General features: G+C 47.2%; 1 protein-coding gene across 25 annotated transcripts in view; it reads left to right on the top strand.

Moving 5' to 3' along the window:
• The window catches only part of LOC137304194 (sorbin and SH3 domain-containing protein 1), a 357,720-nt gene extending 355,000 nt beyond the window's left edge, over positions 1 to 2,720 (top strand). For all 25 annotated transcript variants that reach the window (XM_067972736.1, XM_067972735.1, XM_067972732.1 and 22 more), the window contains one exon: positions 1,171 to 2,720. In XM_067972736.1, the coding sequence (XP_067828837.1) occupies positions 1,171 to 1,238 (68 nt within the window). In that variant the 3' untranslated portion in view covers positions 1,239 to 2,720. The remainder of the gene's footprint in view (positions 1 to 1,170) is intronic.
• The last annotated feature ends 17,902 nt before the right edge of the window (positions 2,721 to 20,622 follow it).

Genomic DNA, 20,622 nt, shown 5'->3' with positions numbered 1-20,622 from the left:
GCTACAACAGCAGTGCCAAGCTCCGTCCTGTGCTTCCTTCGAGCGAGGGCTCTGTGCTACGGGTGCAGAATTGCTGAATAAATCCTTTAGTGGAGACGTGGCATGTCTCTGACACCAGAAGTGGATTTCGTGGAAGAATCGGCTTTGGGAAGAGGCTCCAGGCTCCTCAAAGTTGTCAGAGTCGACTTTACAAATTTGCACTTCCGAGAAAGAGATGTGTCTCCCAGGAGCGTGACAGGAATCAGTCTTTTGCATGAGACATTAAACCGAGGCCCCGTCTGCCCTCTCGGGTGGACGTAAAAGATCCCACAGCACTATTTTGAAGAAGGGCAGGGAGTTTTCTCCAGTGTCCTGGGCCAATATTTATTGCTCCACTAACATCACTAAATACAGACTTTATGGTCATTATCTCACTGCTGTTTGTGGGACCTTGCTGTATGCGAATTAGCCGCAGTATTTTCGACATCCCAACAGTGAATACACTTCAGAGTTTCGACCTTGTAGAATATTAATGAGGTGCTATGTCATGAAGTGTTAGGGAAATATTTTTACTTGTAAAAAAAAAACACACACCTAGCCCGGTGATATAATTCAAACTGAATTGCATCATTTAGTCATTGTGCATGAAGTGATTCTGAGGGGAGTGGTGCCTGGCCCTGTCTTGTCTGCCTCACACGTAATGAAAGGTTTGGCAAAAAATGAACTTGCATTAATCAGATCCTCAGGTTGCCAGAAGGCACTTCACAGACAATGATTTATTTTTGGAGTGCAGTCACTGTCGTTATGTAGGCAAATGCGGCAGGTAATTTTGTGCACAATAGGTAATGAGATGACTGACCAGCTAACCTGTCCCTTTCTGCTGCTGGTTGAGGAAGGACACTGGGAAACCTCCCTGCTTATCTCAAACTGCCATGAGGTCTTTCGATCCGCTAGAGGGGGCAGACGGGACCTCGGTTTAACGTCTCATTTGAAAGACGACGGTGCAGAATTCCCTCAAGCACTGCGCTAAAGTGTTGGTCTGGATTATGTGCTCAAGTCCTGCAGTGGGGCTCAAACCTTCTGACACACAGGACAAAGTGCTACCAATTGAGCCAAGCTGACATTTTTTTACCCTATGAAGCCCAAAATATTCAATTTGATTGATTTATTTTTCGTTTTTTTTTTAAACAGGAACGTCCAGAAGATCTAAACAGTTTGGTACCTTTCCAGGCAACTATGTAAAGCCACTGAATTTGTAGAGCTGGGGATCGCAGTGGACTTTTGATTAATAAATAGCCCCTGACATTGGGGTGTGATCCTTGAGCTGTTAAATGGACCGAACAGTACATCAGAGTCTGTAACTTGGCATAAACATTCTGCTTACAATATAAAGTGTCTTTAACTTTCACCGAACAAACATGGAACGCACCGAGCAAGAGAGAAAGTGTGAGTGGTACGTGAGCTTAGGGTGTGAGGTTGCTGAACGCGGACTGCATCGGCCGTATCGGCTGTGCTACATGTGGGCCAGGGTTTGATCTGTCGAAATGGGAAGACTAAAACCCATCTTGGATTAAAGACGGGACTCCCCTTTCTACACTGTGCCCACAGATGAAGAGCCCCCACGTTGGTCAAGTTAATGATTTACGGTCTGGCTGAGAAACAGAAGAAGGCTGGGCAGCTGAGTTTCTGATGGGGAAAGGTGCGAGATTGGAAGACGGGGCTGCTGTTTGCTGAGCTCTGACTTTTCTTGATGAGGAGAACGGAAAGGAAATCAAACGCAGAAGAGTTTATGGCCGCTGGTGTCCGTTCACTGCCTGACATAGTGCATGTCCTCTGTAACCTCCTTTTCTACTGTATTTATTTTGAATTGCTTTATATAAAAAAAAACCTAACACAGATAGAAATGACTGGACTTCGTAGCCCAGATGAGGAAATGTCGCCCCATTTAACAAACATATCGCAGCAATTTTTCTGGGCTAGGCGCTTTGTTAGAACGAGTTTCTTTAACACATTTGTTACCAGTTGATAACCTTCCACTTAGAGCTGCATCACTTTAATATATCAGCCTCACAACCAGTATATAAAAATAAGCACACATCCCTCCGCTCACCCCCGCACCCAAAGGGAAACAACCCATTTCTGGGGGTAAAGCTTTGTGTAAATATGTACATTTGATTTTGTACAAAAAAATATGTACTTATCCTGTATAGAAAATAATAATTTAACAGAGGAATTTAAATGGCGGGCTGAAAGCAGAAAACACTCCTGCGAGCTCTTTAATTTTACAATTTATCTGAAAGAAACGGAACACTCAGTGCAAAACACTTGAGGGAAATGCTTGGCACCAAAACACAGCACACGCAAATTGTGTTTTTAAAAAAAAAATCACCATGCGCTGGGGAATTGTCCTCTCGTATGTTTAGGAAATTCAACAGCAAAATCACTTTTTGCTTTTTGTTTAACATCCAGAAATTTCCCTTCAGTTATAACAATGAACGTCTGACTGATTGCAGTATACTGACTGTGTGTGTGTGTGTGTGTGTGTATTCAAACACTTTCACGCATTTTATTTATCACTTTTCTGTGAGCTGCGGGTCTTTATAACCATACATTGCAGAGCATCTTGTGTTGAGATATTTTCTTTATTGCAGTGCTTCATGATTTGATAATAATGAAGTTAAGAGCGTCTATTTACTGCTGTGGTTGCAAAACGCAATATTTAATAAACTTTATTCAAGCCACTGATGTGCCTTGGCCTGTGTGTGTTTGTGGGGGGGGGTTTGCCCTCTAATAAATTGGAGTATGCGCTGGGACCGCTGCTTTCCCTGCATGTTACCAAACGTTCAGTGATCCAGGGATCGCAGGCTAGAGATAGGCCTGCCACACTCTCCAACTTAGAGCCTCATTCAATGGGAATGTAAGACTGCAACCTGTACTCCTATTGAATGAGGCTTGTGCTAGGTGCACAGAGTTGATGAATAGATCCAGTGAACAAAATGAAGTATCTATGTGACTAATTGGATAGCTTTCAAAGAGTTAGCACAGGCACAATGGGCCGAATGGCCGCCTTCTGTACTGTACGATTCTATGATAACGTACCTAACTCCAATTCAAACTGGTGTACCCCATGGTTCATTTTTAGACCTGAACCCTTGTAATGATACAGTTAAAGTAGATTTTATAAATTTTGATACCCAACACAGAGCTGCGGGGAATTTGGGGCCTGGAGTGGATGCTCTGCCTATCGGTACCTGGATTTAAAGGGACCACTGCAAACCGCTCCAAAACCAGGTTTGGTTCTGGGATTTGAAAGGTTTCTGTGGGACCAGGAGGACCGTAAATGTTCTTGTTTTAATACTGTCACGAATTTCATTGTAATGTTTTGCGGCTCAAGCATGAATGTTCCTCCTGGCCACACAAAAATCTTGACACTTGCTACTGGCCCATCCATGCCCCCAACCCCCCCTCCCCCCATCACCACGGATAAAACAATCAGCTCTGCTTCTCAGAGAGCTGTAGGGTTTCCTGCCCACTCTGATTGGCGAACCATCTGTTTGCAATGGCTCAATATTCGCAGTTTGGCAATCAAATGTAAACAAGGCCCGGCTTGCAAGATGGCTCGGGCCTCATGCCAAGGACATGGGGAAGGTAAAGCAATCTCCTGCCTCTGAAGGCTGTGGGTTCAAGACCCACTCCAGAGAATTGAGCACATAATCCAGGCTGGCACTTCAGTGCAGTACTGAGGGAGTGTTGCACTGTTGGAGGTGCCGTCTTTTGGATGAGACGTTAAACCAAGGCCTCATCTGGCCACTAAGATCCCAAGGCACTATTCGAAGAACAGCAGGGGAGTTCTCCCTGGTGTTCTGGCCATTATTTATCCCTCAACCAACATCACCAAGATCATCTGGTCATTATCTCATTGCTGTTTGTGGGATCTTGTTGCATACAATTTGGCTGCCATGTTTCCTACAATAGAACAGTGACACCACTTCAAAAGTACTTTATTGGTTGTGAAGTGCTTTGGGATGTCCTAAGATTGTGAAAGGCATAATATAAATGTAAGTTCTTTCAATGGCATCACCCATTTTCCACTCGGTCCAAATTGACCCCAATGGCTTTTTCAGATAAGGTTGTTGGCAGCTTGGGTATAGCCCAGTTAAACTTTGTGAGGATACTTAGGGAGCAAGTTTCAAAACAAAATCTTTCACACAATCGACATAATTCTTTTGAAACGTCAAAGCTGTTCAAACTTACAGCATAGGAATGTGTGAGAAAAGGTCTGTCCAGGAGACTGACCGTTCTGTGCTGCGAGGACTTGTAATCACAGGAGTCCTGTGTTGGGCAGAAGGAGATGAGTAAATCAATGCCAAATTGTATCAGTGCTTGTGGGGGAACGCTGAAAACTTTGTACTGCAAGTTTATCACAAGTAGCATCCTCCGGAAAAGCTCAATAAGTGAGGAATTCAACAACAGGAAGTGAACAAAACAGCCACTGAGTTCTGTGTTTTAATATATTTAGTTTGTGGTGACTGAGAGTTGAAAAATAGGAAAATAGAGATCGAAAAACACTGAATCATTTAGCCCCCCACCCCGACCCCGACCCCGTCCTCTCTTACCACCCTCCTCCCCCCCCCCCCCAAAAAAAAATCTTGAATTTTGAAAAACTGCTGATTTGTAAGAAAGAACTTATAACACAATCAAATAAAATCAGACAGAAAGCCCACAGTATTGGGAACTCTCCTGAGAATCAAAGACATTGAAATTACAGTCAAAAAATTGCAGTTTTATTTCCTCAATAGGAATATATTTGTGCATTTGGTGAAATAATAATTACTGGTTTACAAGGGAGCAAAGGAATTGCAGTAGTGGTGCACAGAGTAATAAAGTACTCTACCGAAGAACTTGGGGCACATTGAATTGGAGTAATGGATAAAGTACTCTAGCGAGGAGCTTGGACACATTAAATTGGAGTAGTGGTGAGCAGGGTAATAAAGTACTCAACCAAAGAGCTTGGACACACTGAATTGCTGAATGTGTTAAGTAGTGACTATTGGAACACAATGGTTGCTAGTTGTGATTACCAATGTGCCTTTGAATGACTTCTGAACTTGTTAATCTGAGGATATCTGAGACTCTTCAAGGACTGGGATACACCAATTGAGAAATGGTATAAAGTTTGTCATAGCTATCTTATCAAACAGGGACGTTGCAGGTGATATAATGTATACATGCACCATGATTAAAGACCGTGACATTGATGGTGAAGGGCAACATTGAACATTAAATTAATGAAAACATGCCGGAATAGTGTTTTCAACTTTTAGAGATCATAGAATTTTACAGCACAGAAACAGGCCATTCAGCCCATCAGGTCCATGCCGGTGTTTATGCTCCACATGAACCTCCTCCTACCTTACTTCATCTAACCCCATCAGCATATCCTTCTATTCCTTTCTCCCTCATGTACTTATCTAGCTTCCCCTTAAATGCATCTATGCTATTCACCTCAACTACTCCATGTGGTAGCAAGTTCGACATTCCAACCACTCTCTGGGTAAAGGATGTTCTCCTGAATGCCCTATTAGATTTATTAGTGACTATCTTATATTTATGGCCCCTTGATTTCGACGCCCCCACAAGTGGAAACATCTTCTCTACATCTACCCTCTCGAACCCTTTCATAATCTTAAAGACCTCAATCAGGTCACCTCCCAGTCTTCAGGGAGAGAGTCTTCACACTGAGGCATAGCCTCTCCGCAAGACCTTCTGAAGCAATTCTTACTTTGGATTTGTCACTCAATGGCCGCAGTCTCGATTTAAGAACGTGAAGATTTGGACGCAGTCTCCAAAGGGCAATGAATGAGAAAGGGCAATACACACTACAGCTGCTGATATACCTGGAAAAAAAACTGACATTAACAGTGGTGCGCCAACACGTGATTTGGCAGCTGTTATTGGACACATGGTGCTTCGATGTGCAGATCCGTCACTTCTTGCAAGGACAGTCACCAAAAGCTTCCACATGTTGATTTATATCCTGTTACACTTTGAATGGTTTCCTGTGGATCATAAAAATATATACTGGGAATTTCCTTGGCCATCGTAATTTTTTCCGGAACATAGGAACAGAAGGAAGCCATTCAGATCCTCGGGCCTGTTCCACCATTCAATCGGATCTTGGCTGATCTGTACCTTAACCCCATTTACTCACCATGTCCCTTGATACCCTTAGCTTACAAAAATCTATCGATCTCAGTCTTCATAATATCAATTGACCCCCAACATCCACAGCCTTTTGAGAGAGTGTTCCTGGCTCCCATTATCCTTCGTGTGAAAAAGTGCTTCCTGATTTCCCTCCTGAATGGCCCGGCTCTGGTTTTAAGGTTATGCCCCCTAATTCTGGCTTCCCCAACCAGAGGAAATAGTTTCTCTGTATCTACACTATCGAATACTCTATCTAAACTCAAGGGACCACAAGCCAAGTTTATGCAACCTGATTATTTTAACCCTTTTAGCCCCAGTATAATTCTGATGAATCTGCACTGCACCCCCTCCAAGGCCAATAATCTTTCCTGAGGTGCGGTGCCCAAAACTGAATGCAGTACTCCAGATGGGGTCAGACCAGGGCTGTGTACAACTGAAACAAAACTTCCCTTTGTATTCCAGCCCCCTTGAGATAAAGGTCAATATTGCATTAACCTTTTTGATTGCTTTTTGTACCTGTGCACTAGCTTTTAGTGATTTGTGTCCCTGGACACCCAAATCCCTTTGCTCCCCCACAGTTTCTAGTCTCTCACCATTAAGAAAATATTCCGATTTGTCTTTCTTGGATCCAAAGTAGACGACCTCACACTTTCCCACATTGAACTCCATCTGCCATAGTTTTGCCCACTCACTTAATTTGTCTTTTTTTTTATTCGTTCATGGGATGTGGGCGTCGCTGGCAAGGCCAGCATTTTATTGCCCATCCCTAATTGCCCTTGAGAAGGTGGTGGTGAGCCGCCTTCTTGAATCGCTGCAGTCCGTGTGGTGAAGGTTCTCCCACAGTGCTGTTGGGTAGCGAGTTCCAGGGTTTTGACCCAACGACGATGAAGGAACAGCGATATATTTCCAAGTCGGGATGGTGTGTGACTTGGAGGGGAACGTGCAGGTGGTGTTGTTCCCATGTGCCTGCTGCCCTTGTCCTTCTAGGTGGTAGAGGTCGCGGGTTTGGGAGGTGCTGTCGAAGAAGCTTTGGTGAGTTGCTGCAGTGCATCCTGTGGATGGTACACACTGCAGCCACGGTGCACCGGTGGTGAAGGGAGTGAATGTTTAGGGTGGTGGATGGGGTGCCAATCAAGCGGGCTGTTTTGTCCTGGATGGTGTCGAGCTTCTTGAGTGTTGTTGGAGCTGCACTCATCCAGGCAAGTGGAGAGTATTCCATCACACTCCTGACTTGTGCGTTGTAGATGGTGGAAAGGCTTTGGGGAGTCAGGAGGTGAGTCACTCGCTGCAGAATACCCAGCCTCTGACCTGCTCTTGTAGCCACAGTATTTATATGGCTGGTCCAGTTAAGTTTCTGGTCAATGGTCTATGTCCCTTTGTAACTTCCTGTTCCCATCTACACTACCTACTATGCTAGTGTCATCTGCAAACTTGGATAGACTACTTTCTATTCCTTCATCCAGATGATTGATATATATGGTGACAAGCTGAGGCCCCAGTACAGATCCCTGGGGAACACCACTTGTCACATCCCACCAATCAGAGTACATTCCCCTTATCTTTGTTCTCTGTGGTAGAAATGTCGGCATGCCATTCCCTGGGCCTGAATAATGTGGCTCAACATGCCCCCAATATTGTGCCTCAGGCCTCATTTTTGGAAACCAAGATTGGGCTGGTGTTAATGCCGCAGCAGCCCTCAGGTAAATGAAGCTTGGGGTCGGGATCGAAGACCGGGGGTCAGGAGATAGGGGGTCAGTGTGGGGGATCAGAGGCCGGGGCCGGGTGCTAGGAGGTCAGTGCGGGGAATTGGAGGCCAAGGGGGGGGAGGATTGGAGGCCAGGGGTCGGGAGTTAGGAAGTCAGGGCAGGGATCAGAGGTCAGAGGTCGGGATGAGTGGAGGCTGATGGGGGAGGGTCGGAGGCCATGGGTCGGAAGTTAGTAGGCCAGGTTGGAAGGAGACCTCCTGAGAAAACCAACCTTGAAGCAGAGGCTTTAAACAGGCATATTATGCAAATGGCCTAATACCTGTTTCAGGCATAGGCCCTGGATGCCTGTCTTTTTTTTCCTGTACCAATATGGTGGGCGATGCAATTCCAGTCGGAAATCTGCGCGTGCTTCCTGCCCGGCAGTAGGCCAGTTAGCGCCCAAAAATAGGGCACTGCACGGCCAAATATATAGGCCTCTGTCTTCTACCTCCCAACCAATTACCGACCCATGTCACAAGGTTGAAAGCAGTGGAAATTCTGTTTATTCACTCAAAATGGGGTTTCTGCCACACATCTGGCAAAGCTATGGCAGCAGAGTGGGACCTGCTCCGAGGAAATTCCTGACAAACGAAATGGAACATCTGAAACCCATCTGTCAGGTTAACACACCTTATCAGGCAAGAGTCAAACCCCCCAACCCCCCCGCCACCGTCAAATGTGCGCTGATATTGGCAACATTCTGTCAACACGCGTGACTCATGGCCAATTGGACTCTCGACCCTTCTCAATTTTAAAAAGGTTTACATAGAATTTACAGCTCCACACGATCTTCGTCCCACCCCCACTTCATCGATCGAGCAGCTCAACAAGTCCTACGTGGCCTCTATTATCGTTGAACGTCCTCATTAGAAATTGTGGAGACAGCCCTGCAAATGTCCCTGGAATGATCATGGTGCTGTCCAATCAACTGCAGCCAATCACTGAGCCACTGGTAACACAGGCAGTGACACATTCTTTCTCCAGTCCAGAATGTGCTTGTGGTTTTGTCCAGTCTCCTCACAAACCCCATTCCATTTGACATAATTTGCATTTATATAGCACCTTTCACAACCTCAGGGCGCCCTGAAGCACTTTACACCCAAGTGCTTTTGAAGTGTAGTCACTGTTGTGATGTAGGAAACACAGCATCCAATTTGCGCACAGCAAGGTCCCACAATCAGCACGGTGATAATGACCAGATGCTCTTTTTTGTAGTGATGTTGGTAGAGGGATAATTATTGGCCAGGAGGCCGGGGAGAACTCCCCTGCTCTTCTTTGAATAGAGCCATGAGATCTTTTACATCCACCTGAGAGGGAAGATGGAGCCTCGGTTTAACTGACGGGATCGGGTGGAACACCAGTTTTACACTCCACCCAATTTTACTTGCAGTTGACTTCAATCCCATCAGTGTCCCATCGAGGGGGGTTAGGTTAAAATTAACCCCGGGGTATCACTGCAGCTCCCTTCTTTGGCGAGCATTTAATTCACTCGGTGTTGGAATTGTTGCAAATACTTTTGAGGGAAGCTTGCTTCAGTGTTTGATCGATGCTTCTATTGCCCAATGCTGATTGGGTGAGATGAAGTAGGGAGGGAGGAGGCATAAACACCGGCATGGACCAGTTGGGCCGAATGGCCTATTTCTGTGCAGTAAAATGCTACGGGCCGGATTGTGCTGTAAAAATAACAGCGAGGCGAAAAGCACTCACCGTTATCGTGCAAATCAGAAAGTAACTTTTGGCGACCGCTCTTGCGTTGAAATCGGGAAGCTGCTGTCCGAGATCCCCTGCTCCTCCAAAAGCTGTGTGTAAACGGCATCTCACCGTCTGACTCACCGCTCAAATATACTGAAAGGCGTGAAGTTCCTGTATTTACCTCATAGATACGGACTAAACTCGCCAAAAAAAAGTTGGGGTTTGTCCATTCCAGTCTAAGTAACTTTTAACGGTATGGTAAGTCTTAATTACTGCCAAACAACCTCTCTGGCACTGAAAATTAACTTTAACAAGTGTGGAGTCTCATTCCTTCAGCTTTTAATTATTGTTGGACATTTTAAAAAAATGAAAATAATTTTTTTTTACTTTTTCTTTCTGTCTCTTTAATCTCTGTCTCTTCATTCTCTTTCCCTCTCTTTATTTTACTTTCTGTACCTGATTTGAGATTGAATTCACCGTTCGAACTTACTCTTCCTGATTCAGACTCTGTGCTGTTATCAACGATTTGTAAATCTGATTGGTTAAGGAGATGCACAGTTGCTTGCCGCGTTCACACAGGTCCCAGATGCCCTGTAGGGGGCTCAGCGCTGTATGTCTCTCCAATTTACAGGAACTTGCCGTGAAAGACCCCATAGAAAGTCTATGGGCAAATGCAAGTCTCCCAATCAGCCGCTCACAGCAAAATCTGGCCCATTGTAATTCTATGTTTGGGAAATGCTGCAATCGGAGTTCTCAAAATATAGAAAAATACTCTGCGATGTTGTTGATTACAGTGATAGATGAGGGGTCAAAAGCCAATAAGCTCATAGAAGTTGAGGAAATGTCAGCCATACCAAAGATGCTAGATCAGTTGCGAAAAAAATGAGGCAAATTCTTTCCTTATCAACACAGCCCTTGCAATTGAGGCTTTTTTTTTGAAAGTGAACATGACAAAGTGTGAACTGTGGCATTTAAGGCACTTGGAACGTTTATCAGATTTGGAAACATGCAACAGAACACCCTGTATTCATGGAACACATTTATTCAACTTTGATCAGCTCACTGCTGCATCTCAATGAAGTAATAAGCGTCTGCAAGTCAGTGCTGAAATTGATTGAACTGATTAATTGATGCCGGGAAGCAGAAGCAGGAGCTACCAAGAGCTTTCGTGGAGGACAGCACGCTGGATTATGAGAAATATTTGACCAACATCTCCCAGCACTTCAGCAGGGATTTACCTAACAGGGACATGTCTACATAGTGGGCTGTGTTGCCTTCCTTAGCAATCTACAACCTAAAATGAAGGAAAATGCAGTCACATTTAGCTGTTTTCTCATGTACAATGCACACCTGATTATTCCTGATCACTCGTGCAATTCATATTTGTGGAGAGATTGTTGCTTTGCTGTCAGATTGTGTAGAATGCGTCAGAATTAAATAATCAGGTTGATAGGCTACCTCCAGACGTAATGGGAACCATCAGAATCACACTACTACAGTAATATTAAATAGTGAATGCGCTCCTCCAATTCTTGCCTCTTGCACATCCCCGATTTCAATCGCTCCACCATTGGCGGCCGTGCCTTCAGCTGCCTAGGCCCTAGGCTCTGGAATTCCCTCCCTAGGCCTCTCCCTCCTCCTTTAAGACACTTCTTAAAACCTACCTCTTTGAGCAAGCTTTTGTCCTAATAACTCCTTATGTGGCTTGGTGTCAAATTTTGTCCCTTTGAAGCGCCTCAGGACGTTTTACTACGTTAAAGGCTCTGTATAAATGCAAGTTGTTGATGTAGGGTTGGATTACTTGCATTATGTTGGAAAGAGAAATTCTGATATTGAAAATGGCCAAAAGGGAAACATCAGTATAGAAACAGCCCGATCGAAAGCAAAATACTGCGGATGCTGGAAATCTGAAATAAAAACAGAAAATGCTGGAAATGCTCAGTGAGCCAGGCAGCATCTGTGGAGCAAGAAACAGAGTTAATCTTTCAGGTCGCTGTCTGACGAAGGGTCTTCGAAACAGCCTGATGTGTTCTACTGACAACATGAATGTTCTAAATAGGATACTGGCTCCTCTTTAACCTCTTGCACACCATGGCTTCGATATTACGATGGAGGGGGGATGGTAGCGAGGGGGTGAATGGGCGCGTGGGTAACCCGGCTAATCATAAATGCCCGTTTCCCACGCGATCGTAATTCAATTGGTGCCACTTAACGTGGCTTCTGGGTTTGCCGTCCTAAAGCTGTGCAGCGGGCGGACTGCGCACCCGCATCACAGGCTGTCAGCTGGAGGAGCTCAATCTAAAGGGCCATTGCTCCACAGGCTTTTGCTGGAGCAAAGACCCAGAAACCACAATGGAGCAGCACAGGAGTAAGGCTGCTCCAAGGTTCAGTGACGCCTCACTGCAGAAGCTACTGGACGGGGTGAGGAGGAGGAGGGAAGTGTTTTACCCCGCGGACGGGAGGAAGTGCCCTGCCTCTGCCACCAAGAAGGCCTGGCAGACGAGGTCACCAGCGGCAGCAACATCTCCTGCACCTGGATCCAGTGCAGGAAGCAGTTCAAGGACCTAACTAGGTCAGTCAAAGTGAGTACACTTACACATTCTCCGACATTCTGTCTTCCACATCACCGCCCCCACCCCCCACATCATTCTGCACTGCCAACACTACTCCATCACATCACTCCCCACTCCCACTTAAAGCTCATCCTCAACTTACCTGCACTTCCCCAGCTCTTCCTCACCTCCCCATTAGTCACCCCACCACTAACACTCACCCCAATCCTCATCCAATGTGATGGCTCTGTCTCATACTCACCCTCTGATGCTTCTATTTCACAGTCAGCCTCATCCAAAGCAATGCATTCATCGGTTGGCCATTTCACCATCACTCACTCACACGTCTGTTCTTTGTCCCCTTTTAGGAGAAGAGAGTGCAAAATGCACGTGAGAGGGCGAGGACTGGAGGAGAGTCACAACAAATAGTGGTCCTCACAGACGCGGAGCAGGAGGCGCTCGAGATCAGCCGCACCCTCGAGTGCCTGTCCGTCAGGGTCACCGAGACTGGCACCCCACAAAAGTCTGGTGACACAACTTTAACATTCATCACACACAATATGAATTGATGTTAACAATGCCTTGCTATGTTGAACACCCCAGTATGCTCATCGCAACATGACACATCTGTAATGATGCATAATATTGCCTTCTGTTCTCTTACAGGCCCTTCAATGACCGCAGTGACGGGAGAGGGCAATTCCTCAGAGGACCTCCCGGCCTCTGAGAGTGCACCGTCACATCTTAGTGAGCCATCTACCAGCACAGATATTCTCACCTTGGTGGGTCCTAGTAGTGAGTTAGTTGGGTTGGCACCTATTCAGTCTCCACACACAAGTGAGCACGAGCAGACACTGGTGGCAGGGGCAGCTGTGGAGAGTCCGTGTCGGTGGGAGCACTCCTCTCCAGGCTCTACTCAGCTGGACACAGATGCTGAACCCCGGGGGCCATCCTTTAAAAGGAGAATGATCGAGGGACAGCAGCACATTTGCAAGGTGCTAGATCAGGTGTCACACGCACTCTCCACAATAGCACAGAGGATGGAGGAATGATGGCACAGGTATGGGAGGGAATCTCTGAGATAGTGTCGCAGGGACGTGAGCAACTCTCTGAGATAGTGTCACAGATAATGCTGCCCCTGCCCCAGTGTCTGCTCGTGCTCACTTGTGTGTGGTAACTTACCAGGTGCCAACCCAACTAACTCACTACTAGGACCCACCAAGGTGTGATTATCTGCGCTGGTGAATGGCTCGACTGTCTGCGATGGAGAGAAGGCTAGCCTCCATTGAGCTTCAAGCATGGCTCACAAATGAATCCATTCAGGCCCTGACAATGGCCATTTGGACTCAGGGTGAACAACATTCTGCTGCCTTAAACAGGCTGACAGATACTTTAGAAGTGACCTTCCAACGTATCACACATGTCCACCACACTGTTCTCCAGCAGGGTGGTAGGAGTGATGTGGGCCTGGCCCAGGGGAGGAATGATGGCGAAAGGGGACATGGAAGAGGGAACGCCACTCAAAGTGCTCCCACGTCTCACCCGTTGCCCCCCTCTCAACCAGTACCCTGAATGCTGCCTCCTCTCCAGGTGGCCGAGACTGCCCCTGCACAGATGCAGGTGGAGCAGTCTTTGGAGGGGCCCTCACAGGCTCCAAATCCCAGAGGGTGTAGGCCCAAAGCATCAAAGCAGTCAGGGCATGAACATGAGCAACCTGCCACTACCTCTGCTGCAGCCACAGGGGTTGCACCACGTAGAAGTAGTCGTAAAAGAAAGGCGAAGGTTTTGTGAGCACGAAGGGTATGCACAAGGGTGTTTGACAGACTGTCATCTTTTTCATTTATATTTGCTTTTTGTTAAAGTCACATTAAATATTATGATTGTCACCACTACTGCCACGCCTTGCCATTCTCGACTAGCTTTTGTGATATGGCCCTTTCATGAGGTTCACCATGAATGGCGACACTTGATGCCACCCACTGGGTCACTTTACAGTGGGTAGTTGCAGGACTGTTCTGTGCAGCGAGGGGTGGGTGGCCTGGTGTGGGCGTTGCTCTTTCCAGGTGGTGTGACGGCTGGACTCTTCACACTTTCTGACGTTAGGAGAACTGTTCACATATCAGTGACTCCCTGGCCTCACCAGCAGCCAGGTGAGCCGCTGCTCTGTCCATGGGTTCCTCCTCCTCCCCAGTGTGTGACAGATGTAGATGGGGCCTCCTCAAGCAGCACCCCTCTCTATTATGCCATGTGGTGCTACTGTAATGCGTCCCACTCTGTCTGCTGTGTATTGAAGTGCTCCCCCACAACAGTCAAGGCACCTAAATCGCGACTTGAGCAGCCATTTTTAAAAAAAAATTTTTATTCGTTCGCGGGATGTGGGCGTCGCTGGTGAGGCCAGCATTTATTGCCCATCCCTAATTGCCCTCGAGAAGGTGGTGGTGAGCCGCCTTCTTGAACCGCTGCAGTCCGTGTGGTGAAGGTTCTCCCACAGTGCTGTTAGGAAGGGAGTTCCAGGATTTTGACCCAGCGACGATGAAGGAACGGCGATATATTTCCAAGTCGGGATGGTGTGTGACTTGGAGGGGAACGTGCAGGTGGTGTTGTTCCCATGCGCCTGCTGCCCTTGTCCTTCTAGGTGGTAGAGGTCGCGGGTTTGGGAGGTGCTGTCGAAGAAGCCTTGGCGAGTTGCTGCAGTGCATCCTGTAGATGGTACACACTGCAGCCACAGTGCGCCGGTGGTGAAGGGAGTGAATGTTTAGGGTGGTGGATGGGGTGCCAATCAAGCGGGCTGCTTTATCTTGGATGGTGTCGAGCTTCTTGAGTGTTGTTGGAGCTGCACTCATCCAGGCAAGTGGAGAGTATTCCATCACACTCCTGACTTGTGCCTTGTAGATGGTGGAAAGGCTTTGGGGAGTCAGGAGGTGAGTCACTCGCCGCAGAACACCCAACCTCTGACCTGCTCTCGTAGCCACAGTATTTATATGGCTGGTCCAGTTCAGTTTCTGGTCAATGGTGACCCCCAGGATGTTGATGGTGGGGGATTCGGCGATGGTAATGCCGTTGAATGTCAAGGGGAGGTGGTTAGACTTTCTCTTGTTGGAGATGGTCATTGCCTGGCACTTATCTGGCGCGAATGTTACTTGCCACTTATGAGCCCAAGCCTGGATGTTGTCCAGGTCTTGCTGCATGCGGGCTCGGACTGCTTCATTATCTGAGGGGTTGCGAATGGAACTGAACACTGTGCAGTCATCAGCGAACATCCCCATTTCTGACCTTAAGATGGAGGGAAGGTCATTGATGAAGCAGCTGAAGATGATTGGGCCTAGGACACTGCCCTGAGGAACTCCTGCAGCAATGCCCTGGGGCTGAAATGATTGGCCTCCAACAACCATTACCATCTTCCTTTGTGCTAGGTATGACTCCAGCCACTGGAGAGTTTTCCCCCCGATTCCCATGGACTTCAATTTTACTAGGGCTCCTTGGTGCCACACTCGGTCAAATGCTGCCTTGATGTCAAGGGCAGTCACTCTCACCTCACTCTGGAATTCAGCTCTTTTGTCCATGTTTGGACCAAGGCTGTAATGAGGTCTGGAGCCGAGTGGTCCTGGCGGAACCCAAACTGAGCATCGGTGAGCAGGTTATTGGTGAGTAAGTGCCGCTTGATAGCACTGTCGACGACACCTTCCATCACTTTGCTGATGATTGAGAGTAGACTGATGGGGCGGTAATTGGCCGGATTGGATTTGTCCTGCTTTTTGTGGACAGGACATACCTGGGCAATTTTCCACATTGTCGGGTAGATGCCAGTGTTGTAGCTGTACTGGAACAGCTTGGCTAGAGGCGCAGCTAGTTCTGGAGCACAAGTCTTCAGCACTACAGCTGGGATGTTGTCGGGGCCCATAGCCTTTGCTGTATCCAGTGCACTCAGCCGTTTCTTGATATCACGTGGAGTGAATCGAATTGGCCGAAGACTGGCTTCCGTGATGGTGGGGATATCGGGAGGAGGCTGAGATGGATCATCCACTCGGCACTTCTGGCTGAAGATGGTTGCAAACGCTTCAGCCTTGTCTTTTGCACTCACGTGCTGGACTACGCCATCATTGAGAATGGGGATGTTTGCAGAGCCTCCTCCTCCCGTTAGTTGTTTAATTGTCCACCACCATTCACGACTGGATGTGGCAGGACTGCAGAGCTTTGATCTGATCCGTTGGTTGTGGAATCGCTTAGCTCTGTCTATAGCATGTTGCTTCCGCTGTTCAGCATGCATGTAGTCCTGAGTTGTAGCTTCACCAGGTTGGTACCTCATTTTTAGGTACGCCCGGTGCTGCTCCTGGCATGCTCTTCTACACTCCTCATTGAACCAGGGTTGATCCCCTGGCTTGTTGGTAATGATAGAGTGAGGAATATGCCGGGCCATGAGGTTACAGATTGTGCTGGAATACAATTCTGCTGCTGCTGATGGCCCACAGCACCTCATGGATGCCCAATTTTGAGCTGCTAGATCTGTTCTGAATCTATCCCATTTAGCACGGTGGTAGTGCCACACAACACGTTGGATGGTGTCCTCAGTGCGAAGACGGGACTTCATCTCCACGAGGACTGTGCGGTGGTCACTCCTACCAATACTGTCATGGACAGATGCATTTGCGACAGGTAGATTGGTGAGGACGAGGTCAAGTAAGTTTTTCCCTCGTGTTGGTTCGCTCACCACCTGCCGCAGGCCCAGTCTTGCAGCTATGTCCTTCAGGACTCGGCCAGCTCGGTCAGTAGTGGTGCTACCGAGCCACTCTTGGTGATGGACATTGAAGTCCCCCACCCAGAGTACATTTTGTGCCCTTGCTACCCTCAGTGCTTCCTCCAAGTGGTGCTCAACATGGAGGAGGACTGATTCATCAGCTGAGGGAGGACGGTAGGTGGTAATCAGCAGGAGGTTTCCTTGCCCATGTTTGACCTGATGCCATGAGATTTCATGGGGTCCAGAGTGAATGTTGAGGACTCCCAGGGCCACTCCCTCCTGACTGTATATCACTGTACCGCCACCTCTGGTGGGTCTGTCCTGCCGGTGGGACAGGACATACCCAGGGATGGTGATGGAAGAGTCTGGGACGTTGGCTGAAAGATATGATTCTGTAAGTATGGCTATGTCAGGCTGTTGCTTGACTAGTCTGTGGGACAGCTCTCCCAATTTTGGCACAAGTCCCCAGATGTTAGTAAGGAGGACCTTGCAGGGTCGACTGGGCTTGGTGTTTTGCCGTTGTCGTGTCCGGTGCCTAGTGGTCCGATGCCGGGTGGTCCATCCAGTTTAATTCTTATTATGACTTTTCGTAGCGAGATTTTACAACTGAGTGGCTTGCTGGGCCATTTCAGAGGGCAATTAAGAATCAACCACATTGCTGTGGGTCTGGAGTCACATATAGGCCAGACCGGGTAAGGATGGCAGGTTTCCTTCCCTTAAGGACATTAGTGAACCAGATGGGTTTTTACGACAATCCGGCAGTTTCATGGCCATCATCACTGATACTAGTATTTTAATACCAGATTTTTATTTAATTAATTGAATTTAATTAATTAATTGAATTTAAATTCGCCAGCTGCCGTGGCGGGATTTGAACTCATGACTCTGGATTTTAGTCCAGGCCTCTGGATTGCTAGCCCAGTAACATAACCACTATGCCCCCGTACCCGTTATAGCATGCTCAATTGTAGACCTGGTGGCGATGTGGCTGTTGTTATATCGACCCTGTTGCTCGGTGATGGGGTTCCTCAGAGGTGTCATGAGCCACGTGTGCAGGGGGTATCCCTTGTCCCCGAGGAGCCAGCCCTTAAGGGTGTTCGGTGCGTGGAAGAGGGGCGGGATGTTGGATTCCCTCAGAATGAAGGAATCGTGGCAGCTGCCAGGGAATCTGGCGCACACGTGAAGGAATCTCTTGCGGTGGTCACAAACGAGCTGAATGTTGATGGATTGATAGCCCTTCCTGTTGATGAACAGTCCTGGCTCGTGTGGAGGTGCTCGGATTGCTATATGGGTGCAATCAATTGCACCCTGCACCCGTGGGAAGCCAGCCACAGAGTGGAATCCCACTGCCCTCTCTGTCTAGCTGAGGTTGTCCATGGGGAAGTTGACGTAGTGCGAGGCTCTGCGAAACAAGCCGTCGGTGACCTGCCTCATGCACTTCTATGCAGATAACTGAGAGACCCCGGCGATGTCCCTAGTGGCACCCTGGAATGATCCGGAGGTGAAGAAGTTGAGGGCAGTGGTGACTTTGACAGCAACAGGTAATGAGATGCTGCTTGGCCCAGCCGGGAGCAGCTCGGCATGAAGGAGGCTGCAGATGTCTGCGACTACCTGGCGACTGACTCTGAGCCTCCGTATGCACTGCTCCTCAGAGAGGTACAGGGAGTTGAGCCTCGGTCTGTAGACCCTGTGGCGAGGGTAGTGCCTCCTGCGACGTCGCTCTCTCTGTTGTTGCCCTCTGTGCTCTTGTGCAGGTGCCTGTGGTGCAGCACTGTGTTGTGGAGCTCCACGTGGCAGAAGTGCAGGCCGTGCCTGGCGAGGCTGGTGATGTTGCTCATCCTCGGATGTAGTGTTGAATGCAGCCATGGCGCCCCCATCCTGATGGTGTGAGTTTAAGGGGGTCTGAAAAGTTGCTAAATATGTGTGAACAGAAGAACTGTGCGTGAAAAGTAAGAATTTTCTGTGAAAACACAAAGATCTCGCAGCCAAACATTTGTCTGAGAGAACTGAGTGCCCTGCAGCATTAACTCATCTTTTCTCCCCATCTGTCAAACAAGCATTTGAATGTCCAACTGGCTGCCGGCTGAAACACATCTGGTAGAACATGGAGTGTTTCCCACAGCACGGGAAATACTCCATGTTCTACCAGATTTCACTCGAAAATCAAGCCCAATTTCTCTGTAAATGACATCTCTGCTCTAATTATCATCAGTAACAAACTGCAATGTCTCTGAACTTTTGTATAAAGAAGAATTTACTTGAAGAATCGTCTGAATTTATTTTACAAATAGTATTTATTTATTAAGCAAACCCGGATTCTCTGCTCTGTGCTCACATTGAGTGGGGCTCCACATGGGGATTTCAGGGGCTCAGGAAGCACCAATGAAAGGAGGAGATACTGACAGGTTGACTCAAATCAAGGCACAGCAGTTGCTTCAATTTATTTAGGGCCAGAAAATGCTCCTTGTTTGTGTATTTTAAGATGACTCTTTTGCCTTTTAAGAATGTTTTTGGTGTTTTTCCCATTAGGTCCACACACAGAACCAATTCCATTCCACACCTCAGATGAAAGCTGGAATCATAGAATAAGACAGCACAGTTTCCAACTCATTGGCTGACATAGTGGTATCAACAGTCACGTTGTTCAGAGCAGTGCATTCCAGATCATAACAACTCACTGAGTAAAAACATTTCCCCTCATCTCCCTCCTGGCTTTTTTGCCAATTATCTTAAATCTGTGTCCTCTGGTTACCGACCCTCCTGCCAGTGGGAACAGTTTCTCCCCATCTACTCTTATCAAAACCTCTCATAATTTTGAACACCTCTATTAAATCTCCACTTAACCTTCTCTGCTCCAAGGAGAACAACCCCAGCTTCTCCAGTCTCTCCACATAACTGAATTCCCTCATCCCTGGTTCCATTCTAGTAAATCTCCTCTGCACCCTCTCTAAGGTCTTGACATCCTTCCTAAAGTGTGGTGCTCAGAATTGGACACAATACTCCAGCTGGGGTCTAACCAGTGATTTATAAAGGTTTAGCATAACTTCCTTGCTTTTGTATCTGCCTGTGTTTATAAAGCCAAAGATCCCATATGCTTTTTTAACAGCCTTCTCAATTCAGTGTCAACTCAAGGAAACCTTGCCCTGAATTTTGGAGTTTCAAATTCTATTTCCCTTTCTCCTTTAATTTCACTCCCTCTGAGGTATCAGTGTGTTTAACTCCATCCTGATTGTTTCATTAATTTGTGTGTAAAAAGTTAATTTCTCTATGGAGCATGTGTCAGTGCCTTAAATAAAAAGTTTAAATCAGGAGTGATACAGTGTGGAGTATATGTTCTCAATCTCCCGAGCCACATTAACCATTCCATGTGGTCTTGTAGTCAACGTGACTGAGCTTGTCTGAGACCTGTGCTATTGGAGCCTTTTTTTGAGTCTTTGATATGTTGAGCTAATAATACCTGATTTAAAGCCAAAAGTGAAGGTCATGGAAGAGGTGATGTCATGGCCTTTTAGCTGAGCTTAAAAACAAGATAATTGCAATGTGAGGAGAGATGAAGGAGAGAGACGTCTAGAGGGTTGAGCTTAACTGGCTGTAATGTGTATATCTTCTATGACCGTATCTTATGTGATCTCGATGTTGGCCGTGAGTATGTTCGTTCATTTAAACTTTAATGAACCTTCAAGTGTTTGGCTGCGTGTTGAATTCATTCTTGGCG

Source organism: Heptranchias perlo, chromosome 36 (genome assembly GCF_035084215.1).
Source record: "Heptranchias perlo isolate sHepPer1 chromosome 36, sHepPer1.hap1, whole genome shotgun sequence".
Classification (NCBI taxonomy): domain Eukaryota; kingdom Metazoa; phylum Chordata; class Chondrichthyes; order Hexanchiformes; family Hexanchidae; genus Heptranchias; species Heptranchias perlo.
The sequence above is the reverse complement of the archived record's forward strand: the minus strand, read 5'-3'. Positions and strand labels throughout refer to the sequence as shown.